The 27,738-nt window shown below is 36.1% G+C and overlaps 1 protein-coding gene across 3 annotated transcripts in view; it reads left to right on the forward strand.

Moving 5' to 3' along the window:
* Positions 1-27,738, forward strand: part of TMEM135 (transmembrane protein 135) — a 305,852-nt gene that overhangs the window by 117,705 nt on the left and 160,409 nt on the right. For 2 of the 3 annotated variants that reach the window (XM_062196847.1, XM_062196849.1), the window contains exon 5: positions 1,727-1,792. The exons of the other annotated variant lie outside the window; for it this stretch is intronic. In XM_062196847.1, the coding sequence (XP_062052831.1) occupies positions 1,727-1,792 (66 nt within the window). The remainder of the gene's footprint in view (positions 1-1,726; positions 1,793-27,738) is intronic. 3 annotated transcript variants of the gene reach the window in all.

Below are 27,738 nucleotides of genomic sequence, written 5' to 3' on the forward strand. Positions count from 1 at the left end.
GGGAGGGAAGTTATGGGAGGGGGAAGCCATCCATAAGCTGTACATTAGAAATTTATATTCACTAAATAAAAGTTAAAAAAAAATTTGGCAACATTTCTAGTGTAATTGTCGTCTACTCTATGTTTTTTGTTGAATTCCTAGAAAAGTTCTTCAACTTTATCTTGAATTCTTTTGCTAAAATTTGCAGAATTGTTATAATTCCGAAAGCTTAAATGTTCCTTTTCTTGTGATACCCTGTTTTCATTTGACAGTTCCAGTGGTCATAAGTATATTTGAATTTTTTTTTGTTTTGACCTGCTATTTTATTTGTTTACTCCAAATTTCTTCTTTTTCTCCAGTTTATTTTTTTCTCTTTCATGTTAAAGTCATTCTTTAAGTTTTTGACAATTTTTTGCAAGTCTTTTTATTGGCAAAGTAAGGCTCCGGGGTGGTTTACCCTAGTGGTTAAAACATCAATTTTAAATTTGATGTTGTGGTTTATATACTACTTGAAGTACAGACTTCCTGTTTTGGAGTACCTGGGTTACAGTCCTGGCTTCACTCACAACCCCATATTCCTGCTAATTTTATACTTTGGGGGGCAGCAGGAACTAGATCCAGTTTTTGAGTTCCTGTCATCCACATGGGAGACCCATATTTAGTTTCTGGTTCCTAGCTTTGGCCTGTCCCAGCCCTGGCTATCACAGGCATTTGGGAAATGAAACAGCAGTTGGTTTTTAAATTTAAATACAGCCCAAGAAGTTATGGGAGGGGGAAGCCATTGTAATCCATAAGCTGTACATTGGAAATTTATATTCATTAAATAAAAGTTAAAAAAAAATTTTCTTGATTATTGTAGGCTTCTTATATCGGAAAGTATTTTGAATCAGGAAATGTGAGTCATCTAACTTTCTTCTTCTTTTTTTTTAAAGATTGTTTGCCTATTTGAATTCTGTTTGGGTTCCATATGAAGTTTAGGATGGGTCATTCTTTTTCTGTCACTGTCATTGATATTTTTATTGAAATTGCATTGAATCTCTGGAGCACTTTGAAGGTAGTATTGCTATTTTAATAAGTCTTCCAAATCATACATACAGGATGTTTTTCCATTTATTTGTGTCTTCTTTGATTTTTTCAGCAATAGTTTATTGTTTTCAGTGTCCAAGTATATCACTGCCTTGTTTAAGTTTTTCATAAGTTCTTCATTCTTTCTGATGATATTGTAAGTGAAACTGCCATCTTAAATTCCTTTTCTGTCTGTGTTTTGTTACTATACATTACTTTTCTGATTGTTCTTTGTCACTACCTGTTAGTATTTAGAGTGTTATTTGATATTTAACATCTTAAATTACTTTGGCTTCTGTCTGTATAGCTCTAAAACAAGTAATTTGAAATGATTTTAAATGGAAACTAAAATTTAGCACAATTTCTGAGTTGAATCCATATACTGAATTTTAATATAATTTTTGTTTATCAAATTGATGCTCACACTTACTTAAGTGAAATTATTTGAAACTATAGACCTGGAAGAATCATAGACTATCAAAATAGCCTTCTGAACTAATTCAGTTTGATCTTTTGATAGGATAAAAAGATTGTAAAATGAAATTTCTGGGATAGAATTTAGAGCTTCTGGCTCTTATTGTGCCTTTCTTCTCTAGATGTATTGGATGTTTGTACATTTTTGGTTTTGGATATGTAGTTGAGTTCAGATTATAGTTTATACATTTTTTTTTTTAATTTGCAGGCTACAGAAACACTATTTAGAATGGGTGTAGCAAGAGGAACCATCACATCATTAAGAAATGGAGAAGTAAGATGAAAATTTTTACCTAATTGTTAGTTGATAATTCATAGTTCTCAATATTTAAAGTATAAAATAGTGAATTCTATGATGTTTTTATTACAAATGGAGAAATACTTGATTTGTGTAATATTGAATGCACCTGACATATGAATCTATTTTAGGTCACAGAACCAAATTTTAAGTTAAAAATAAACTGTTTTTAAATCTTTAGTTGCCAATTCTTTTTACTCTTAAGCACAAATAACATTTTATTAATAACTCTACAAATATATATATTTTAGTGAAAATTATCTTTTTTATTTCTATTTTGTGATATATAGAACTGATACTTATTTCTTAGGTTTAAACAATTTGAAATGATGATATTTATCATAGGAGCAAGAAAGAAAAGGAGAAAGAATGAATTTTGTCTGCTTTTTCCTCTTATTGAGGCTTAATTAAGATGTAGATTCTAGGGGTATGTGTTGTGTAGTAGCCAGTTAAGCTGAGCCTTGGAATGCCTGTATCCTATATTGGCAATGTCTGGTTCAAGTTGTGCAACTCTGCTTCTGATCTAGCTTATTGTTAACATGCCTCTTGGGAGGCAGCAGATGATAGATCAAGTACTTGAGTCTCTGCCACTCATGTGGGAGACTTAATTCAAATTGAGTTCCAGGCTCCTCTCCTGGCTTTTGCCTGGACCAACCCTGGATGCTGTAAACATTTGGCGAGTGTACCTGTGGACAGAAGATCTTTCTCTCTCTCTCTCTCTCTGTCTATTCATCTCTCTCATTCTGCCTTTCACATAAAGAAAATTAAATCAACATTTAAAAAGATGCATATTCTGAGTTTTGACTTTTCTAAATTCTCTATCAATCGTCAAAAGAGTTTTATATCAGCTGTAATAAATATCCATTCCTAAAAATTATTATCAGTCTGATTATCTCTGTGCTTTTTGTGAATTCACTTCCTTACTGAGACAAAATTTAGCTTAAGTTGAATATAATGTTACATTGCCATGTTTCTTTTTCTGTTTTGCTAGCAAAAACTTAAGGATAAAATATAGCACTTCCTATTCCGTAATTGTTATGTTATTAATGTATTGTTTAGAATTTGATAACTTAAATATATAAAGGTGAATGTAAGCAGACTCATAGAATGACAATCACTTTAAGTAGTACTCTGACCTCAGAATCAGCCCTTAAGGCATTCTGGTCTGGCTGAAAAACCCACGAGAGCATTTCAGGCATGGAAAACCAAGACATTGTAGCCAAAAAAAAAAAAAAAAAAAAAAAATCCCACATGAAGGATCTCCGGGAGTGAGACACTGTGGAAAAAGAGGCCATCAAAGAAAGATGTACTTTTCTCTGAAGGGAGGAGAGAACTTCCACTTTGCCTTTGGCCTTGCCTTAATACTGATGTACACTGTGGTCTTAAAAGGCTTCCATAGCCTGGGCAACAAATGGCAAGAGCCTCAGATGGTTGCTGACATCATACATAAGAGTGTTAATTGTTAAATTAACAGCAGGTGTCACTGTGCAGTTACTCCCCATGTAGGACCTCCATCCTTAATGAGTCATACTATGAGATTTAACTGTAAAACTTATTCTCAAACAATTTTTTATATTTAGTGTGTGTGTGTGTGTTCAAATAGTTGAAATCTTTACTTATTATAGAGTTGGTATTCTGCGTATAAATTTAATTAAAAATGAATCTTGAGAGTGGGACTGGGAGTGGGAGAGGGAGAAAGAAGGGCAGAAGGAGTAGGGGTGGCAGGGTGGATATAGTGGGAAGAATTACTGTATTCCTAAAGATGTACTCATGAAATTATACTATTAAATAAAAGATTTCCTAAATAAAAAAAAAAGAAAAAAATTAAGAAATAGAAAGGACTATTACTGATTAAATCTAAAAAAGGAATCGAGCAAGAATATTTAGGAAAAACTTCTGTCTTATAATTATGCAGGAAAAACCTTAGATATGAATACATACTACAAGTCTACCAAAATAAAATATACAGTATTAACTCCAATGCACTGTTGAAAGATAAAAAAACAATTCAGAAATTCATCCAATTTAATAGGCAAATTTAACATACGAAGGTGTAGTTAATATCACCATAGTCATAAAAAGCTATTCCTTATATTCCTTTTACCATTCATCAGAGTAAAGAAATAAAAAAATTAAACATTAAAAAATGAAATAAATCTTGACTTGCAGTGATGAATAAACCAAAGTGTATACTAAGATAATGGCATAATCACAAAGAGAAAAATGATTACAAGTTATTTCAAACAAGTAATTTCATATATGCCAAGAGGTATATGCACTAAAGCCCCACCCCCCAAAAAAAAAAAAAAAAGACAGTGGAACAATGTTTAGAAGAATTCTTAAACACTTTCACTAGGTTGGTGCCATGGCTCACTTGGCTAATCCTCCACCTGCAGCGCTGGCATCCCAGGTTCTAGTCCCAGTTAGGGCGCCGGATTCTGCCTGGTTGCTCCTCTTCCAGTCCAGCTCTCTGCTGTGGCCCGGGAAGGCAGTGGAGGATGGCCCAAGTGCTTGGACCCTGCACCCTCAAGGGAGATCAGGAGGAAGCACCTGGCTCCTGGCTTTGGATTGGCGCGGCGCGCCGGCTGCAGCGTGCCAGCCGTAATGGCTATTTGGGGGATGAACCAATGGAAAAGGAAGACCTTTCTCTCTGTCTCTCTCTCACTATCTAATTTTGCCTGTCAAAAAAAAAAAAAAAAAAAAAAAGAAAAAAGAAAAGAAAAAAAAAAAAAACCAAACACTTTCACTAACCATATTGCTGGTGACAGTGTCGCCATAATTAACTTTTATACAAGAGGCCTATGGAAGCTCCAGATTATCTTTTAACCCCATTTTTGGGCATTTTTGAAGATCCTTTCACTGTGTATTTCATGTGATTTTAAAACTGAGAGATTATATTGGTGTCTTTGAAATCCAGATAATCATGCATTTGAGATGCAGATGTGAGATTAGTGAAGTAAAGCCCTGTAGGCCTATATGGAAATATAATTTTTAGTATAAATTCATGTCACTACACTTTTCAAAATAAACAGTTCCAATCCTGTTGACTAGAAAATCTGAAAAATAATGGTCCATCAGTTGTAATAACTACCTTAATATCCATATTATGATATTTATTGATCTCTGGACACTTTTTCCCACTAAAAGCAGTTGGTTTCTCAATAGCAGGACTGATGCATGATCTGAGACAGAAAATAGGCAACATTTCCCTAAAACATATGTCGTAGCAAAAAGCTACCAATAACTACCAGAGTCATGATAAATGGCCCAACCAAGATCCAATGTAAAGAGCCCCCATCATGCCAAGAATAGAACAAGCTGAATATCATTAAAGATTTAAAAAACAAACAAAGAAACAAAAAACCTCCAATCAAATGAAACACAGCAAATACATCTAAATATAAGAACTCTCAATAACCACTGGGGTTTCGTCACCACTAGCAGTTGCTATTTTTAAAACTTATCAATAAAAAAATCTCTCAAACATTTACAATTATCTGTTATTCATGGTAAACACATATTGGTGTAATGTGAAGCAAAATTCCTCCTTCTATGAAAGTACTCTAGCAAACCTACATAAAGGAATGATAGAATTAAACTATCTGGTATTACAATCCCAAAGGAAACAATGGACCTAATCCTTGGTTACTCATCTCTATTGAAGTTAGATAAAATAGCCTAAGCCACTATTATATTCCTTGTAAGAAAATAACATTATATGTGAAGTATATTTACCAAAAATACTTATACCCAACTGTTATTTTTTGAAGATTTGTTTATTCATTCATTTATTTATTTGAAGGGTAGAGTTACAGAGAGAGAGAGAGAGAGACAGAGACAGAGACAGAGACAAAGAGATCTTCTACTTGCTGTTTCACTTCCCAGATGGCCACAATGGCTGGAGCTGGGCCAGTCCCAAGCTAGGAGCCAGAGATTCTTCTGGTATCCCACATGGGTACAGGAGCTCAAGATGCATTTACAGTATTACTCAACAAAAATTAAACAAATTTTAACAAACTTAACAAAAAATGAAATAAAGGTGGGTATAAGTGAATATATAAGAAGTTAAGTGGAATTGTATTTGACTGGTTGGTATATTTTCTCATTAATCAAAAAGTAATATACTCTTAATATTTAATTTTATGCTGGCAAACCATTTTGGTATAATTTTAGACATATTTTCTTGGAAAGAGACTTCATTGATCTCTTGGTATTCTCAAAAAAACAGAAATGTTTGGTGACATTTTGAGAAATGAAAACTTTCCCAGGAATAAAGACAGACACAGTTATCTGCCTAGAAGTCTTGCAAATGAATTTCAGATTTTTAACAATTAATATATATATTCTCATGGGAGGACAATGAACTTTTGAGCTTTTTCTTCTGTTATAGGAAGGCTGGGAAATATATACAACACAATTTTGTAAGTAAGCACGTGAGCACATAGGAATATATTGGATGTGTACTTTTTTACTTAATAGAGAAGAAATAAAGTAGTTGGCTTTTGATCCATTTCTTTCTTAATTTTAGATGTTCACCCATGTGACTGTATTGGTTAATCAGCATTAACATTGAGCAAAATGATAAAGCACTGTTGACCTTCAGTTTCTAAAATGAGGTTAAAGATTTATAATGCATATTTTTCTTCTATTTTAGTATTCCTGAATGTTGGATGTTTCTTCTAATCAGTGGCATTTCATAGTCACCATCTTCTATTTTTTTCAGATTTTAACATCTCTTAAATTGGGAACTTTCTTATAAGTCTGATATTGTTAAGGTTGAGAAAATATTTTCTAGTTAAGAAAATACAGATTGGGGGCTGGCATTGTATTGCAGTTGTGGCTAGTATTGTGGCACAGCCCATATGGGAGTAGCCTGACTCTTGGCTGCTCCACTTCCCCTCTAGCTCCCTGCAAATGCAGCTGAGAAAGCAGTGGAAGACAACCCAATACTTTGGCCTCTGTCATTCACATGGGAGACCAGGATGAAGCTCCTGGCTCATAGGTTCAGCCTGGCCCAATCTCAGCTGTTGTGGTCATTTAGGGAGTGGAAGCTCATGGATCAATCTCTTCTCTCTTGTTTCTCCTTCTGTCTCCTCTCCTCTCCTCCCCTCCCCACCTTCTCTTTCTCACCCTCCTCCTCCTACCTTCCCTCCCTCCCTCTCAATCTGTCACTCTGCTTTTCAAATGCATAAATATATCCTAAATGAAAACGGTAGGAAGAAATTGCCATGTACCCAACCACTCTCAGTTTTAGTAGAGAGGAAATTCCACAATCGCTTACTGACTTGACCTTAAGATTAGAGTGCTGACTGGGATCTGAGAAACCACCGGGCTTGGGAGCAGGGAAGCTGACTTGCTTTCTTTCTCTCCTCCTCCCCCGCAGAGTGCCATACTTTGAAGGAAAGGTAGTGCAGCACGCCTCTGTTCTACTCCTAACAGCATCATAGTCAGAGTTGGGGCAACATGTAGGGAAAAGGACAGACACCCTGTATACTTTAACTGTGGGAGTTTTTGGGCATTGGCCCCAGAGCCATGCTCACATACTCAACAGGAACTAAATGGATTCACCTTAGCTTCTGTGGGCTAACACCAAAGCAGCCCATAAAAAAATCCACTAACACCCTGGGAGATCTGAGTGATGACTCCACTAAACCCCATAGCACTAGGACTGTAACAATTCATTTAAATTTCTTAGTGCCACCAGAAGCTACCTGGCAGCCTTTGAGAAGAACCTACCTGCATTCCACCTCTCTGGACTCATACCCTCCACAGCAAAATCTCCTGTATACCTTGTAGTCACCCTGGAGGACTGGATAGGGTTCAGTTCACATCCTCTTGTCCTAGGACTAGAGCTGTTGGTAAAACCACAGCACCAATTGGACTCACCTGGTAGGACCTGAGGCAGGATTCATCCATATCACCCAGTCCTAGAGCCACAGCATTTGGTGCCACAAGCTCTAGCATCAGTCAGGCCTGCCAGTGTGACAACAGCACTTCTAACCTTGTCTCCCTCAGCATCAAGAACAAGGTCCTGGCTATCACATTCACCAGGGAAACTGACACCTAACTCTCCATGGACAAAGACATATACCCAAGGAAACCGTTATTCACGTCAGAGCCACACTTCCATCCATATGAACTGCAGCAGGTGAGACCATTGTGTCACTTAAAGATGCAGCTGACATTAAGACAGAAGAGATCGCTCAGATACTATACTCTTGGGTTCACTAGAATCAAAACCAAAGCAACAAGCAAAGTGATACGCTATGTTCCAGCGAAATCATGAACTCTTTTATGTTAAAACCTACTCCATAAAGAAGAGATTATTTCACCAGATGGGCAGATGTCTGTGTAGGGAAACAGGAGACATGAAGAAGCAAGGTAGTGTGATGCCTCCAAAAGAAGACAGTACCCCTCCAGAACTGAAGGAGATTATGAGGTGACAGATACAGAATCAAAAAAATAATTATATAGAAACTCAATGAGAGGCAAGAGAATACAGATAGACAGATTAAAACAATGGGCAAATCAATGAGTGGCATGAATGAAAATGTTACTAAGGAAATAGAACTCATTAAGAAGAACCAGATAGAAATTTTGGAGATTAAATATTCAATCAGTGAAATAAAAAAATATAATTTAGAGCTGTAACAGCAGAATAAACCAAGTGGAGGAAAGACTTTGACCTCAAGAACAGGAATTTTGAAATAACCTAATCATGCAAAAAATAAAGATAAAAGAATTAAAAATAATGAAGAAAGTCTACCCAAATTATGGGATGTATTAAATGACCAAATATTTGTATTATAGGTATTCCTGATGGAGAATAAAAGAAAAAGTGAATTGAGAACCTGCTAAATTAAATGATAGTTGAAAATTTCTCAGGTCTTGAAAGAGGCATAGACTCTCAGATACAAGATGCTCAAAGAACCCCAAACTATCTCAACTGAAAAAAGTCATCTCCAAGGTACATTGTCATCAAATTGTCAAAAGTTAAAGACAAGGAGAGAATCCTAAAGATAGTAAGAGAAAAGCGACAAGTTACATATAAAGGGAAACCAATTATATAAGCATCAGAGTTCTCAGTGGAAATCTTACAGGCCAGAAGAGAGTGGGGATATTATATCCAGTGAAGACATCCTTTAAAAGTGAAGGAGAAAGAATTTTCCAGATAAGCAAAGACTGAGAGAATTCACCACTACCAGACAAACCTTACAAGTAATTCTGAAGGGTATCTTGAATTAGCAGTAAACATCATGAAAACACATGACACTAATAAATTCACCAACAGAGCAGGTAGAATCATTATCTAATCAACAAAATGACAGGTCATAGCTTGTGTATCAATAGTAACCTTGAATGTAAATGGATTAAATTCTCTAACCAAGCTGAATGGATAAACAATCAGGACCCCACTAAATGCTGCTTGCAATTATTTCACAAAGATACACACAGACTAAAAGTGAAGGATTGGAAACTGATATTCAAAGCAAATAGAAACCAAAAATGAGCAGATTCAATTCAGCAAGAAGACATAGCAATCAGAAATATATGTACCCAACACAAGACAACTCAGATATATACAGAAAATACTATTAGACCTAAAATGAGAGATAATACTGAGTGACTTCAGAACACCACTGTCATCAATGAACAGATCATCTAAGCAAAAAATCAGTAAAGATATATTGGAGTTGTTACTGTCTAGCGAACAGAGATAACAGACATTTACAGGAAATTTCACCCACAGCTACAGAATACACATTGTTTCATCAGCACATGGAACATTTAGGATAGGTCACACATTAGGCCACAAATCAAGTCACAGCAGATTTCAAAATTTTGAAATCATACCAGGTATCTTCTAAGATCATAAAGGAATAAAACTAGAAATTAACAACAAGAACAACAATAGAACATTCATAAGCACCGGGAGTTAAATAACATGCTACTGAATCATCAATGAGACATTGAAGAAATTAAAAAAGGAATAAAAAAATTGATTGAAATAAGTGAAAATTAAAACAACATATCAAAACTGGTGAGATACAGCAAAAGCAGTATTGAGAAGAAAGTTTATAGCATACGTGCTCATATTAAAAAATAAAAATGTCTCAAATTAAAGGTCTAATGGTGTATCTTGAAGACTTAGAAACACAAGAACAAACCAAACCCCAAATCAGCAGAAGGTGAGAAAATAAGGATTAGAGCAGACATAAATGAAATTGAAACTAAAAAAATACAAAACATCAACAAAACAAAAAGTTGTTTTTTGAGAAGATAAACAGAATAGATTAACCTCTACCAATACTAAGAAAGAAAAAAAGAAAAAATTCTAATAAAATTAGAGATGAAAAAAAGAGACATTACAACTGACATGATTGAAATCCAAAGAATCAAAAGAAACTACTTATGAATTATATGCTAACAAACTGGAAAACCTCAAAGAAATGGATAAATTCTTGAATTCATATAACCTACTAAAATTACATCAAGAAAATGTAAACAACCTAAACATACCCATAATAAGCAATGCAATTAAAGCAGTAATCAAGTCCTCCATCAAGGAGAAGTCTGGGAACTGATGGTTTTTCCACTGAATTCTACAAACCATTCAAAGAAAAAGAACTCAAATACTCTTCAAACTATTCCAAAAATATTGAACAGGATGGAGCTCTGCCAAACTCTTTTCATGAAGCCAGCATCACTTTGATACCAAAACTAAAGACATGACACAACCATTACAGACCTATATTCTTAATGAACATAGATGCAAAAATTGTAAACAAAATATTAGGGAATCAATTAAGGAATAGAAAGAAAGGGCATCAAAGTTGGAAAAGAAGTCAAATTACCCATGTTTGCAGGTGACATGATGTGCATGGAAAATCTTAAACACTCTACCAAAAGTCTGTGAGAATTAAATTAATTCAGTAAAGTTGCAGGTTACAAAATAAACATACAAAAAACAGTGGCTTTTTTGTGTGCTGATGATGAACTCACTGAAACAGAAATCAAGAAAGAAATCCCATTCACAAGAGGCACATAAAAATCTAATATTTAGTAATAAATTTAACTAATGAAAATTATCGAACATTAATGAAAGAATCATCAGGACACAAGAAAATGGAAAGACATTCCTTGATCATGGATTGAAAGAATATATATATATATTTTGACAGGCAGAGTTAGACAGTGAGAGAGAGACAGATAGGTCTTCCTTTTCTGTTGGTTCATCCGCCCAAATGGCCGCCACGGCCAGCGCGCTGCACCAATCCAAAGCCCAGAGCCAGGTGCTTCCTCCCAGTCTCCCATGCGGGTGCAGGGTCCAAGCACCTGGGCCATCCACCACTGCCCTCCCAGGCCACAGCCGAGAGCTGGACTGGAAGAGGAGCAACGGGAACAGAATCCAGCATCCCAACTGGGATTAGAACCCGGTGTGCCGGCGCCGCAGGCGGAGGATTAGCGAAGTGAGCTGTGGCGCCAGCCGAAAGAATCAATATTTTTAAAATGTCTATACTACCTAAAGCAATCTGCAACTCAGTGCCATCCCTATCAAAATGCCAGTGACATTATTTACATAATTAAAGAAAAAACAACCATAAAGTTCGTCTGGAATCACAAAAGACCCAGAATATCCAAAGCAATCCTGAACAAAAAAATCAAGCTACAGACATCACAATGTCTGACTTCAAAACATACTACAAAGCTATAGTAATTAAAATAGCATAGTACTTGCATAAAAAGTGATACATAAATCAATGGAACAGAATAGAGAGCCTAGAAATTAACCCACATACATACAGCCAAATCATTTTTTGAAATTTATTTTCCTTATTTTTAAGTTTTTATTTGAAGTATTTATTTTTGAAGTTTATTTATTTGAGAGGTAGTGTTACAGACTGACAGTCTAGAGACAGAGAGAACATTCTTCCATCTGCTGGTTCATTCCCCAGATGGCTGCAATGGCCAGAGCTGGGCAAATCTGAAGCCAAGAACCAGGAACTTCTTCTGGTTCTCCCATGTGGGTGCAGGGGCCCAAGCACTCGGGCCATCTTCCACTGCTTTCTCAGGCCATAAGCAGACAGCTCAGCAAAGTGATTTTTGACAAGAGCACTGTGACCACACAGTGGAGTAAGGATAACCTCTTCAACAAATGTTACTGGTAAAACTAGATGTATATATGTAGAAGAATGAAATTAGATGCATACCTCTCAACATAATAAAAAATCAACTCAAGATGGACCAAAGACCTCAACTGAAGAACTAAGACTATGAAGTTGTTGGAATAAAATGTAAGGAAAACATTCCAAGACATTGGTGTAAGGGCTGACTTCTTGGACAAGACCCCTAAAGTACAGGCACAAAAAACAAAACAAAACAAAACAAAACAAAAAAAAACCTAAACAAATGGGACTATATCAAACTCAAAAGCTTTTGCATAGCAAAGACAATGATCAACAGAGTGAAAAGACATCTAACAGAATGGGAAAAAATTGTAAACTGCTTATCTGATAAATGATTAATATCTCAAATATATCAGCAATTTAAAGAACTCAACAACAAAAAATGAATCTGGTTGAGAAATGGGCAAAGGACTTCAACAAGTTCTCAAAAGAAGAAATACAATGGGCATCAAATATATGAAAAAATGCTCCACATCACCAGCTATCAGGGAAATTCAAATCAAAATCACAATGAGATATTCCCTCACTTCTGTCAGAATGGCTAAAATCTAAAACACAGACAGTAGTTAATGCTGACAAGGATGTCGAGAAAGGGGAGCACTTATACACCATGACTGGGAATGTGAATTAGTGCAGCCAGTGTTGAAAACACTGTGATTTCTTAAAAAACTAGAAATAGACTTGCTGTAATGATCTAGCAGTTCCACAACTGGGTATATACCCAAAGTCTTGAACAAAATGTATGAAAGACATACCTGCACCACCATATTCACAGTAGTCAGAATTTGGGATCAACAAAGGTGTTCATCATCAGATGAATGGATTAAAAATGTGATATACATACGCAATAGAATATTATCTGGCTATGAAAAAGAATGAAATTCTATCATTTGCAGCATAATAGATGTAACGGGAGGACATCATGTTGAGTTAAATAAGCTGGACCCAGAAAGACAAATACTGCATGTTCTCCCTTATATGTGATAGCTACAATTTTAAAATTAACAACAAAAAGAAAAAAAAAGTACTGAGTAGCAACTAGTATAATTATTGTTAGCAAGGATAAACTGCTAATCAATTTGAATTTAATAATTTGACTTCAGAAAGTAGAAAATTATGACAAAACAAACATATTGGAACATACAAATAATAGATATTTTAAGGGTGGTAGAATGAGTGCTGTTGAGATAGATGATAAGATTTGATTTTTGCCTTTATAGGAGCTTATTTTCTACAAATTGTTTTGTGGAAACAATTACATTAAGAAAATAACTAAAAAATAGCTTGGAGGAGTGAAAATACATAGTTTAGGTTGAATCTGGAACCAACTGGTATGTAGATTTCATTTGGAATACATTTTTAAAAAATATTTTATTTTTTTATCTGAGAGGTAGAGTGAGAGAGAGAGGGAGAGAGAGAGAGAGAGAGAGAGAGAGAAAAGGTCTTCCATCTGCTGGTTCACTCCCTAAATGGCTTCAATGGCCGGAGCTGGGCTGATCCGAAGCCAGAAGCCAGGAGCTTCTCCCTAGTCTCCCAAGTGGGTGCAGGGGCCCAAGGATTTGGGCCATCTTCAACTGCTTTCCCTGATCATAGTAGAGAGCTAGATCGGAAGTGGAGCAGCTGGGACTAAAACCATGCCCTTATGGGATCCACTGATTATAAACAGAAGCAGAAATCAACATATCTATCATACAGCAAAATTTGTGATAAGATAAGGTAGGAAAATAGAAAGGAATTTATTTGTTCTAGTTCATTAAAAAAATCACGCTAGCCTGGAATGTAAAAATATATGTTAGGTAAGGTTTAATAGGGAACTTCATGAAATCCTGTTAGGTAGGAGGAATAAAGATTAGTACATACAAATTTTAGAATTATGGGTCTCAGTGTAAATTTGTTAAGTGGATGTAGGATGACAATGGGCTCCATATTTATATCTCCATTCTGAATTTATTGCTTCATTTTGTCTACATATTAAGCATTTCTGGGGGTTTTAAGACATTTTTAAGACTAGAATCATTTTTCCAGTTAGTAAAATGATAATCTTTGAAGAAGTTGGAAACCTACTTTGTGGGCTGGCGCCACGGCTCACTAGCCTAATCCTCCGCCTGAAGCGCCGGCATCCTGGGTTCTAGTCCTGGTTGGGATGCTGGATTCTGTCCCGGTTGCTCCTCTTCCAGTCCAGCTCTCTGCTGTGGCCTGGGAGGGCAGTGGAGGATGGCCTAAGTGCTTGGGCCCTGCACCTGCATGGGAGACCAGGAGGCAGCACCTGGCTCCTGGCTTTGGATTGACGCAGCGCGCCAGCCACAGCGCACCAGCCGTAGCGGCCATTGAGGGGTAAACCAATGGAAGGAAGACCTTTCTCTCTGTCTCTCTCTCTCTCACTGTCTAACTCTGCCTATCAAAAAAAAAAAAAAAACCCAACTACTTTGTAGATTATAATGTATCATAAGAGGTTTTATGCAGAGCTGTTATACATTATATTTTAAAATAATCATCACAACTGTGTGAAGGAGAAATTGGCCTTATAGATAAACTGAGGCTCCAATAAGTTAGACATTTTTTCCTGTGGTCAAATAGCTGGGAAATGGGACCATTTGGGTTTATACTCATGTGTCTAAAACCTATTAATTTGATTGTACAACTTATTCTCCCTATGTAATTCACTTACTTAGACTAGATTTTTCTAAGCAATGTTTGTCCTATTTAATTGTCAATAGTTTGGTAATTGAAAATGCATTGAAATTAAAACCTCTGATTATGTAATCAGCAATGATCTTTTTATACAATCTAGTTATCATTGTTATGTTTTCATGTGTATGGAAACATAAATGACTTAAAATGAGTAGAAAAGCATACTGATCCTTTACATTTGTGTTCCTTTCTTGAATGTTTAACTCTGGTGATGATGTTCTTTGTATAAGCATTACAAATGGAGTAGCTGAATCTTTGTATCCTGATTGAATTACATAAAGTAGAAAAGAAATAAATTTTTCTCTATTTGAGGGGCTACCTTTTAAAATTATCACTATAAATAAGTGCTTGTCGAATATGCTTGGCTCCAAAGTGATAATTTGTATTTCTTCAGAAAATAGATGACCTTCTTTTACCTTCTGGGTGTTTATGTATAGGATGAAACAAGTACTTTATTAGGAGATAAAATTAGTTTCTTAAATATATATATATATATATATATATATATTAGATTATCTACTGTTCTTCCACAAAACTTGACAGCAGAGTAGCATAGAAACTGATATTTTTTCATTTGATTTTTCTCAATACAATGTTTTGAAAGATGACAAAGTTTAGCAATTTTATTTATTTATTTATTTGATAGAAAGAGTTAGACAGTGAGAGAGAGAGACAGAGAGAAAGGTCTTTCTTCCGTTGGTTTACTCCTCAAATGGCCACTACGGCTGGTGCGCTGTGGCTGGCGCGCTGCGTCGATCCAAAGCCAGGAGCCAGGTGCTTCCTCTCGGTCTCCTATGCGGGTGCAGGGGCCCAAGGACTTGGGCCATCCTCCTCTGCCTTCCTGGGCCACAGCAGAGTGCTGGACTGGAAGAGGAGCAACTGGGATTTGAACCCAGCGCCCATATGGGATGCTGGTGCCGAAGGCAGAGGATTAACCAAGTGAGCCATGGCTCCAGCCCAAAGTTTAGCAATTTTTAAGCACAGGAAGATATGATTTTAAACTCTATGTCTTAATGAAATCTTTTACTTTCTGTTTATCCACTGACATAATAGTTCTTATAGCACTGACAGGTTGTTGCTGAGAATGTGTGATGACTTCTGATAAACAGTGAATTGATTCACCTATTGTTACTCTATTAATGTTTTTGAATATTTAAGATATCATCTATGTTTTCATTTACTCAAAAATTTAATATTTTCATATTTGTTTATTTAACATTGCATTTGGAATTTTGGAGAAATTTATGATGGAAATAAAAATAATCCTTACCTCTTCATTTAGCATGTGGTATTAAGGGCTTCTATACACATGACCATTACTTTTGAAATATACTCTTTGTTAACTTGATTAACTTCCTCTTATTCAACATAGCATCTAAAGAAAAAATAAAGAATTCCCCCAGCTATTCTAAGATGTTCCAAAGCAACACCTTCAGGTCTATTATTTTTTCTTTTCAGGTGATTTTCAAGCTGGGTGTTTTTGATAAGCTATATAATAATGTATCAGAATTTAGACCAGAAATGCTATATTTTCCTTTCAAACAGGAACTTGAACATAGTTTTTAAAAAAAGCATATGGGGAAATAGTAGATGGAGGGGAGAAGAAAAAAGCATGGAAAAGGACCTTGAGAGAAAGGAAATAGAGATGTTAAAGCAAACCTATTTCTAATGTGGTGGGAAAAAACGAGTTTTGATCACAGATAGAAAATTTGAGATAACTAAAGTCACTGGCCATCACTTCAGGATGATAAAACATTAGAAGGGGTTTCAAGGAGTTTGTGGGGTTGCTGTCTTGTTCATGTGAAAAAGTCTGTTTCTTTTTTTTTTTTTTTAATTATTTTTGACAGGCAGAGTGGACAGTGAGAGAGAGAGACAGAGAGAAAGGTCTTCCTTTGCCGTTGGTTCACCCTCCAATGGCTGCCGCGGCCAGTGCGCTGCGGCCGGTGCACCGCGCTGATCCGATGGCAGGAGCCAGGTGCTTCTCCTGGTCTCCCATGCGGGTGCAGGGCCCAAGCACTTGGGCCATCCTCCTCTGCACTCCCTAGCCACAGCAGAGAGCTGGCCTGGAAGAGGGGCAACCGGGACAGACTCTGGCGCCCCGACCGGGACTAGAACCCGGTGTGCCGGCACCGCTAGGCGGAAGATTAGCCTGTTGAGCCACGGCGCCGGCAAAAGTGTGTTTCTTAATAACCATCAGTCTGGATAATACAGATGATGAACTGCCAAAGGTAGATGACTAGTCTAAGTGACGTCTTTTTTTTTCAATTCTCTGATTTTGATTCAAAGCAACATGTATTTTGGCCTGTGCTTAAAAAAATTTACAATGCATGCCAACATCACATCATAAGACACTGAGCTTCAGAATTTATATTTATTTGAAAGTCAGAGTTATGCAGAGAGGGGAGGGAGAGAGAGAGAGAGAGAGACAGAGAGTGATGTCTTCCATTTGCTGGTTCACTCCCCAGGTGGCCACAAAGGCTGGAGCTGTGCCGATTTAAAGCCAGGAGCCAGGAGCTTCTTCCAGATCTCCTATGTGGTGCAGGGCCCAAGGACTTGGTCCATCTTGTACTGCTTTTCCAGGCCATAGCAGAGAGCTGGATTGGAAGTGGAGCAGCCAGGACTCGGACCAGTGCCCATATGAGATGCTGGCACAACAAGCAATTGTTTTACCTGCTATACCACAGTGCCGGTCCCAAGGACTTATATTTATTTTTGCTGGAATGTTGTTATCTTGGTCACTGTATCTGTTTAAATGGCTCATGTTATGTGATGCGTCATTATTTCATACTCCCGATGAGCAAAGTTTATTTTGAGAGTTTGGATGCAAACTAAGAAGGGAAAAGGACAAACTAAAATTTTAAAAATATGAAATGTTGGCCGGCGCCGTGGCTCACTAGGCTAATCCTCCACCTTGCGGCGCTGGCACACCAGGTTCTAGTCCCGGTCGGGGCGCCGGATTCTGTCCCGGTTGCCCCTCTTCCAGGCCAGCTCTCTGCCATGGCCCGGGAAGGCAGTGGAGGATGGCCCAAGTGCTTGGGCCCTGCACCCCATGGGAGACCAAGAGAAGCACCTGGCTCTTGCCATCGGATCAGCGCGGTGTGCCGGCCGCAGCGCGCGCCAGCCGCGGTGGCCATTGGAGGGTGAACCAACGGCAAAAGGAAGACCTTTCTCTCTGTCTCTCTCTCTCACTGTCCACTCTGCCTGTTTAAAAAAAATATATGAAATGTTTCAGTTTGATGTTCTTCTTTGTGCCTGTCTATACTGAGATAATTCACTTTTGAAATGCTCATATTTACTTCATAATAACTACTTTTGATTTAAATGCAAAAGCAAATGTGCCATTAATCTGTCATTAAACAAAACAAACAGTATCTGGATGATACCTAGTTACGGACCGCTTTAGGCTTTATTTTTTCAAAATCTGAAGCATTTTTACCATAACATTTGTTTGTTTTGATCCTAATAGGGAAGTTTTAGGGCAGGAAAGTGATTATTTCCACATGGGTAAGATCAGCCCAACTATATCCCCTATACCAACCATCTACTACCCTTGCCTACTTTGGCTGTATAGCTAAATATAGTTGAATGCATTAGTAAAGATGGGCTGTATTTTAAAGTTTTTGGGTATACGAAAAAATGCTGCTTTGTGTAAAGCATACCAAAGAAATTTTGCATATAATGTTAGGGTGAACTTAGAGGCAAGTAATCTAAACTTTTTGAATTATTAAAGAAATTTAATTTGTCCATATATGTTTATCCAAATTTTTAAAAGATTTTCTAATATTTATTTATTTATTTATTTGAAAGCCAGAGAAGGAGGGATGGAGGGAGAAAGGGGAAGAGAGAGAGACAGACAGACAGAAAGAGGAAAAGAGGGGGAGAAAGGGAGAGAAAGGGGGAGAAAGGGGGACGGAGAGAGAGAGAGAGAGAGAGACTAACTTCATCTGCTGGTTCACTACCCAAATGGCTAAAGTGGCTGGGGCTGGGTCATGCAGAAGCCAGGTGTCAAAACTCCTTCGTAGGTGCATTGGCCTAGGGTGCATTAGCAGGGAGATGGGTCAGAAGTGCATCAGCTAGGACTCAGAGGAGCATCTTATGGGGTGTGGCATTGCAGGTGGTGGCTTAACCCACTGCACCACAACACTGAACAGTGTTTTTACCTTTAATTTTGTACATTGTTTTTCTTTTCTTTATTGACTCTTGACTATGCTCTCAGTGAGTTTGCTGTTTGCAAGCATGTCTTGTTTGAGGTGGTTCAGTAGGAATGTCATGGATCAGAAGAGAGATTTGTATTTCATGAGAGAAGAGATGCCATTACTTTTAAATAGAAGTTGTAAAGTTTTCCACATACCATAAAACTGAAGAAGATTGAAGTCCATGAAAAAGATTTTTTAGGTAGCTTGCAGAATGATGTGATTTGAAAAAAGTCTGGTTTTGAGACTTGTATTGAAGTAGTGTCTGCCTAGTGGCTAGAACTAAAGTCAGATTTCAATGGAGTGTGGAGTTAATGGGGTGAGAGTGTACTCCTCTTTTTTTTCAGGAGCTTGACTTCAGGAGGATAATTAAAGGACAATGGCAAGAGAGAAAACTCAGGTGTTAAAAAATGAAGAATCCCATAAATAAAATAACTTTCTTTTTCCCTTTTTATTGTTTGAAGTATCCTGGCAGCTGGCACTGAATGCAAATTTGGATTTAATGTAATGCACACGATAACAGTCCTTTTGGTTATAATTTAAGGTTAAGAATTGTGAGATCATCAAGGGAAAGAACATTTAAATGGTAGAATGACAATTGATCTTCAGTAATTTGGGACTCAAGAGGACACATAGGCATTGGCTAATGTCAGATTGCTCCAAGTTAAAGCATTTTAGAATTGTTTCCACCTTTAAAATATTTTTCATAAAATTATAAATGTGGGTGCAATTCATCTGATGTGTGAAATTGCTAACCTTATTTTACAATGCTAATTTTGATATAATTTTTAGAAATTTTTCATTAAATGCTCTCATTACATTTGTAGCCTTTCATTTTGTATTTTGTTGTTGTAGCATTTAGTGTTTGCTGTGAGTACGACCAATTAAATATCTGATTATTATAACTTTTTTTTTTTTGACAGGCAGAGTGGATAGTGAGAGAGAGAGAGACAGAGAGAAAGGTCTTCCTTTTTGCCGTTGGTTCACCCTCCAATGGCCGCTGCGGCCGGCGCATCGCGCTGCTCCGAAGCCAGGAGCCAGGTGCTTCTCCTGGTCTCCCATGCGGGTGCAGGGCCCAAGCACTTGGGCCATCCTCCACTGCCTTGCCGGGCCATAGCAGAGAGCTGGCCTGGAAGAGGGGCAACCGGGATAGAATATGGCGCCCCAACTGGGACTAGAACCTGGTGTGCCGGCGCCGCAAGGAGGAGGATTAGCCTGTTAAGCCATGGTGCCGGCCTGATTATTATAACTTCTTAAATTCCTTTTATAAAGTTGGAAACTTACTAATTAGAATTTGAACAGATTTATTGAGACAGTTTATATACCATAAATTACACTCAGTGAAAGTATACAATTCAATGATTTTTTAAATTATATTTATAGACTTGCACAGTCATCATCAGATCCGGTTTTAGAATATTTCCATTGCCCTAAAAAATATTTATTGCTATCGATTTCTGTTGCTACTGTCAGCACCAGGAAACCACTAATCTTTTTGTCTCTTCTGTTTCCATACCATGTGGGTGTACTGTAATACAATTCTGACACTAATTACCCAGAATTAGCATCAGTCTCTACACTCACTCTCCAAAAGACTGCTCTCAACTCAGATGCCAGCTACATTCTTGGGCTTATATTTGCATTTCTGATGACTGTTTTTAAAATTGGGGATTCCCCCTACTCTCTCAGGTTCAATAATTCTCTAGAATGACTTAATAAAACATATAGAAAAAGCTTTATTTAGAATTGCAATTTATAATGGTAGACATTGAACAAGGCCTTAAGACAGATCTAGAAGGAACCTGCACAAACAACTTTCTTGCCCTCTCTCTATATAGTCAGTCAGGTTACATCAACTTCTCTATATTTTAGTGTGGTCACTAGTTAGGCATCTCCTCCAAGCATCGGTGTTCATAGTTTTTATTGGGGTCTTATTATAAAAGCATGATTGATTAAAGTATTGGCCAATTGAGTGAACTCAGTCTCCAATTCCCCTTTAGTCTTCTGATGTCCTGTTGACATAGTACTAACCCTCTAATCTTGTGCTTGGTCTTTCTTTGCAACAGCCCAGTCCTGAAACTTTCTCTGTGAGTCCCCTTATTACCATAATAAACACAATCCTTGGGGCCAGGGCTGTGGCACAGCAGGTTAAGCTATCGCCTACAGCACCAGTATCCCATATGGGGTCCCATATGAAACCAATGAAGAAAATAGGTAAAAAAAATTGGTCATTTTCCACAATATATACAAACACCAATAAACATTATGAAAAGAGGCCGAATATCATTAATTGTTTGGGAAATACAAGTTACTACCACAATAAAATACCACAACACATTTTTAGAATGGCTGTCATCAAAAAGACTGACATACCAAATGTTAGCAAGGATGTTAACAAACCAGACTCCTTCTACATAGCCAGGAGGAATGTAAAATGGTACAGCTATTTTTTAAATTATTCATATGAACTAGCAATTCTACTTCTAGTTATCAACCCAAAAAAGTGAAACATATATCAACATAAGAATTCTATACAGATGATCATAATAGTATTATGCATAACAGCTAAAAATTAGAAACAATCTAAGTGTCTAATAACTGGTCTGGATAAACAAAATGTTATCCTTATGATGGATAACACTACTGGTATGAACGCTAAGGATACATATTACATAATTCCATGTATATGAGATTTTCAGAAAAAGCAAGTCTATGGGCTTTTGTTCCCCCACAGAACTTCCAAAGAACCCTAAAATTTCCTTAGTTAGTGACAGGAATGTGTTTTTTTTTTTGTTATTGTTAAAATATTTTTTTATTTATTTGAAAGGCGGAGTTACAGAGAAAGAGATATCATTCATCCACTGGTTTACTATCCAAATGGCTGCAGCAGCCAAGGCTGGCCCAGGCCAAAGTCAGGAGCCAGGAGCATCATCTGGGTCTTCCATGTGAGTTTAGAGGCCAACCACTTGAGCCATCCTCAGTTGTGTTTGCAGGCGCATTAACAGGGAGCTGGATCAGAAGTGCAGCAGTTGGGACTCAAACTGATACCCATATGGGATTTTGGTGTTGTGGGTGGTGACTTAACCCACTGTGCTGCAACACTGACCCCCTTAAATTTTTTTTGTATTAACAATAATTGTATATGTTTAAAGGGCACAATATGACATCTTAGCACATGTGTATAATATTTGTCAAATCAGGGTAATTAACAATTCCCCTTCTTTCTAGTATTATCTAATGATACTATACTGGAGCTCCCCTCTACTTGTTCATAAAATATATAATGGGTTATTGTGAACTGTAGTCACTCTGCCGTGGTGTATAACACCAACTAATTCCTTCAATCAAACTCTGATATTGTTCCTATTATCCAAACTCTATCATCCCATCCCAAACCCTCCCAGCCTCTAGTAATCACTAGTCTGTGTTCATACTGTGTTTTCTTTTTCTTTTTCTTTTAGCTTATACATATGAAGGGAGAAAGCGTATTTGTCTCTGTGTCTGGCTTATTATACTTAACATGTTGTCTTCCAGTTATATCCATTTTACTTCACATGACAGAGTTTCATTTTTTGTTGCTGAATAATACTCTATTGTGCATATAAACCACATTTTCTTTGTCCACTCATCTGATGGTGGATATCTTGGTTGATTCCATACCTTGGCTATTGTGAATTGTGAATGGCTACCATGAATATGATGGAGCAGTTATCTCTTTTGTACAATTGTTTCTTGTCCTAGGGAACTATACTCAGCAGTGGAATTGCTGGGCATTCATTGTCTTTTGAGTTGCAGGAGGTGGATGTATATTTTAATTTGTTTATGTATTTATTCTAAAGGGACAGAGAGTGAGGGACACCATTCATCTTCTGATCCACTCCCCCAAATAGCTACACTGGCTGGGGCTGGGCCAGGAACTCTGTGCTCTACCATTTTCTCAAGCACAATAGCAAGAAGCTGGGTTGAGAATAGAGCATCCTGCCCTCCTATATCAAATACTAGTGTCACAGATTAGCCTGCTGCTCCACAACGCTAGCTCCTTAACATAGAATTTTAATTCAGGACAGAAATTTTCATGAGATACAGACTTATTTTTCCCTACTTTATGGCCTGTCTTTCCATTTTCTACATAGTACCCTTTGAAGAGAAAAAATTCTGAATTTTGACTATGTTCCATTCTTCAAGTTTTTTTTTTTTTGGGGGGGGGTGGTGGATGGGCTTTATTTTTGGTGTCATATCCAGGGAATCTTTTTATTTGTTTTTTGTTTTGTTTTTGACAGGCAGAGTGGACAGTGAGAGAGAGAGACAGAGAGAAAGGTCTTCCTTTACTGTTGATTCACCCCGCAATGGCCGCTGCAGCTGGTGCGCTGCAACCAGCGCACCACACTGATCCGAAGCCAGGAGCCAGGTGCTTCTCCTGGTCTCCCATGTGGGTGCAGGGCCCAAGCACTTGGGCCATCCTCCACTGTACTCCCAGACCACAGCAGAGAGCTGGACAGGAAGAGGAGCGACCGGGACAGAATCTGGCGCCCTGACTGGGACTAAAACCCGGGATGCTGGCGCCGCAGGCGGAGGATTAGCCTAGTGAGCCGTGGCGCTGGCCATCTATAGATTCTTTTTGGAGAATCGAATGCTTGTAGTTTTAAGTTCCTTTATATTAAAGTGTTAATTTCCTTCTCAGTGAGGGTTCCTCCATTTCTTTCAAGGGGACAGTTGGTATCATAGTGTGTACTTGAAATGGGAGTAATAGGCCTTAATATTCTTAATAAAGTATAAGAAAGGACTTGGAAAAATTTGCCAAAACAAAAAATTAATAACAGAACTTTTAAATTGTGATGATGTTATGCAATGTTAAAATGAAGTCTTACTTGATTAGTAGGTTTACATGCCAAAATTAAACATTTGATATTTCCTATTAATAATACATATAAATACATTATGTGACTACATACTATTTTGAGAGATTTTCCAAATTTAAATCTGGAAGAGAAAAAGAAACCAATGTGCTTTCTTGTTTATGTGTTTAAGTTATGATTTCTTGTTCCTCCTACAACTCTTACAGGTTCCTGTATATAAATTGTAATAATCACATATACCTGTTATGAAAATTGCTTTTAACGATCACATTTTAATCAAGATTTTATTAATTGTAGGTGATAAGAAATATGAGTTTGTAAGCAGAAATGTGTGTCTCTTTAGATCTCTATCACGTGGGACATTGCAAATATAATTTCTATTTACTTTTATTCCTTTGCAATAATTGGTTTTAATGTTAATATAATGGGGATGTCATCTGTTTATAATTTTACTTAATGATAGATAAGATTTGTTTTAGAAAACATTTTTCTTTAGAGAATTTCATAGTTTAAAACTGTGTTCTAGACAAGTTGAATATTATAAATAAGATATGGCCTCTACTCTCATAGATATCCTTTTAAAAGTATTTTTGTGCTTCTTTTATTTTTCTCTTGATTGTTTATTATCTTAAATGTGAGTTTTCTGTGTTAAATAATTATTTTTAATATAGGACATAAGTAAGGTTAGTATTTGATATTATGATTCTGTTTTCAGATTTTCTTCTATTATATGCATGCAATCTATAGTTTAGATTACTTTCAGTCCTAATAGCACCTATTTCCATAGAGTTGAGGTTAAGGAAGGGCAGTGAGAGATAGTTATTGATTGAAGCTGAAAGCTCTATTGTATCTGAATCATAGCTGTCTAAATGACTGATTTTGTGTTTACTTGGCATGAATCAGTAATCATTAAAAATATTTTTCTTTGTTTCCTCAATATTCTACAGTAACGTTCAAAGCAAGTAAAGGTTAGCATTAATGTTTTTAATTCCTAAGACAGCTTTTTTCTAAAATGAGGTTATAGTTAAATCATTTGATAAAATTACAGATTACCTAGGATAACTGGATATATGCATTAACACTGAAATTAGTGAATGGACTTATATTGTTTATGCTCGAAACCAAAAGTTCCAAAAGTTAAATTAATCATTTTTACCCCAGGATCTTGTTTAGTGAAAATTCTCTAATTAGAAAAATTTGCAATACATTTTACAAATATTTTAGAATCTTTTAAATTCAAAAAGCATATTGTGTCATCATTCCTTCCTTTGTTCTTTTGGAAAATTACTTTACAAGAAATTGAAACCTTTTTTCTGATGTTTATTTGTGAATTTTCTGTATTCCAAAAAAAATCACCAGGAAAATTAGCTAAGCTATACATACATGAAAATCACATATGTGTTGTACAATAATTGTTTAATTTCCAGTAACCTTTCTATTTGATATTGACGGAATAATTGAATTAATTCTTTCTTATTCAACAGATTTTTGTCTTTGATATTACATAAAGAACTTTATATTTAATGAAGTTATTGTCTTTTTTCTGTATGTATTATTTTCTATAATGAATGCTTGTAACTTCTAGTCCAATACTTAGAATATTGATAGTGTTAAATACTTTCATAATTAAACATTGACTTGTAATATTTTAAATTTTTAACTTTTTGCTTAATATCACCATATATTTAATCAGTGTTCACATTTCCTAGCTTATCTCTTTCTCTTTCTTTATTGTTTGTTTAAATCAGCATCCAAATAAGTTTCATACATTCCAGTTGATTTAATACTTATTAAATGTATTTTAATTGATTGATTTCCTGTCCATCCACCTTTCACTACAGTGTCCTAGAAATTTATTTACTGAAGAAATCAAATTGTAATGTTTCTCATAGTTTGTTGCTTTGCTTATGCCTATGGTAGTCTTCCTTTATTCTTTTACTTCCTACAAATCAGTAATAGATCTAGAAGTTTAATTACGTGTAGGTATGGTTTTTTACTTCCCAGAAATACTTTATGATTGCTTTTCTGTACTTCAAGAAAAAATAGAAATATTATTTTTTGTTCTTTATTCTTTTATCAGAAGAGTCGTGTAAAGGAAATTTGTCTTCATTTACTGTTTGATTGACTTTCTTACAGGAAAAGCAGGATAAAGTCTTGATATGTCTCTATTTGGTAGTATTCAAAATCATGAATTAGTTTCTTAAAACTCTCCTATGATGAATGAGTAGGTATTTGAAATGAGCAACAGAAGTCACACACTTTAAACATATTTTATGTATTTTTCAATCATCATAGTTATCTCTCTTGATGGTGAAAGTATCCCTTGTTTGGCTTGTGGAAACCTCGGTAAGATAGCCTCTCCGTCATTTTTAATATAACTCTAATCATGCTCTGGTAAGATAAGCTGTTCTAAGTTCATCTTTTCTGAGTACATTTCCTGGCCCCAGCTGGAATCAGCTATTTCTCTAAGGAGCCCCAGTTAATTAACAAAAGAATTTTCAACTTAAAAATATTTCCTCCTTTAAAAATAACTGCTTCCTGATGGATTAAAATTTTGATTTGCTGTAGCTTTGTTTATGTGGTATATGTGAATGGATTTTTTTTTAACTTGCCTACTATCATAGTTAACCATCTGGAATTTTATTTTCCCCTTAAGGAATCTCTATATCTACTATAAGGTTCATCTTTATGATGATGAGCTTTTTTCTCATGGAACTTTAATAATTAACATTATAATACATCTTTGGATTCATACATATATTTATAAAAATGTTCATTATATAATCAGGAAAAAAGATTTATTAAATAATTGTAACTGTGAAATGGTAATTTAAGTCACCTGATTTATGGCTTTATATTTTTCACTTTTTGACTTAAAATTGGTATAAGAATATATACAAACTTATTTTATAAAACAAGATGAGAAAATTAAGGGTAAAACATAATGTTTATAGGTGTTAGGTTGTTAGTACTGTGTGGTTAGTATTTTCTATACTTTGGTTTCATGATTTCTAATTAAGTGTACCTTAACCAAAATAATAGTTTCCAAATGCTTACATAACTAGTTATTAGTTTTATCTCACTGGGATCTCGAAGTTTCTCAGGCTTGGAGATTTCAAACATTTAGAAATATCAGTGCTTGGTTTGTGTCTCAGGAAAATATGTCAAACCAACTAAGAGTTTATTAATAAACTCTTACAATTTATTTTCCTCAGAGATTTAGCTTGAATTTTTGTGCCAGAGGTTACATAGCAGTACTTCACAGGGAGTCTCTGGGGAGAGCAGTAAGTTAGAGGGGCAGGGCAAGGAAAGCATGTGTACTAAGTTGACTCAGTGGAATAACCTATGCCAGATTCTGATTAATGTGTTCAAGAGGGAATGGAGAAATAGTTACTGTACGTCATAAAGTATTGTGATTGGGTATGCACACTAACTTCCAAATCTAACAAATCCTGTTGAACTCAATGTAACCCTCCCCTGGGCTTTGGGGATCTTTCATATCTTGACATTGCCTTTAACTGCCCAGATCCTTAAACCACATTCTCTTTGAGCCCTCTCACAATCTGTTTTTTTTTTTTTTTTTTAAAAAGGATTGTAGTAAGATGACCTGTAGCATGCTGGATTTTGTATGTCTGTGTACACTTGGGTGTGCATGTAGTTATAATCTGATTTGCTTTTTGCTTATAATAGTTGAGTATTGAGAATCTTTTGATGGTATTGTACAACTTCTTGATTTTAAAGATAAGAACACTTCCCAACCAAACTGTAAAATTATGGAGATGTCTAGCCACCATGCCATAGTAACAATTTCTTATTGTTTGTGGCAAAATAAGCGAATCATATTCCTTTACCAATTCATTCATCTTTCACAAAATGTTACTTAGACCTGGCTAGAGCTATTTATTTGCTAACTTTTCAAAGTTAGGCCTTCTTAGACTCTATTGCACACTGAGACTCAGTTAATAATAGTCTTTATCAGTCTTTGTTTAGAAAGA

This window comes from Lepus europaeus, chromosome 7, assembly GCF_033115175.1.
Source record: "Lepus europaeus isolate LE1 chromosome 7, mLepTim1.pri, whole genome shotgun sequence".
NCBI classification, from domain to species: Eukaryota; Metazoa; Chordata; class Mammalia; order Lagomorpha; family Leporidae; genus Lepus; species Lepus europaeus.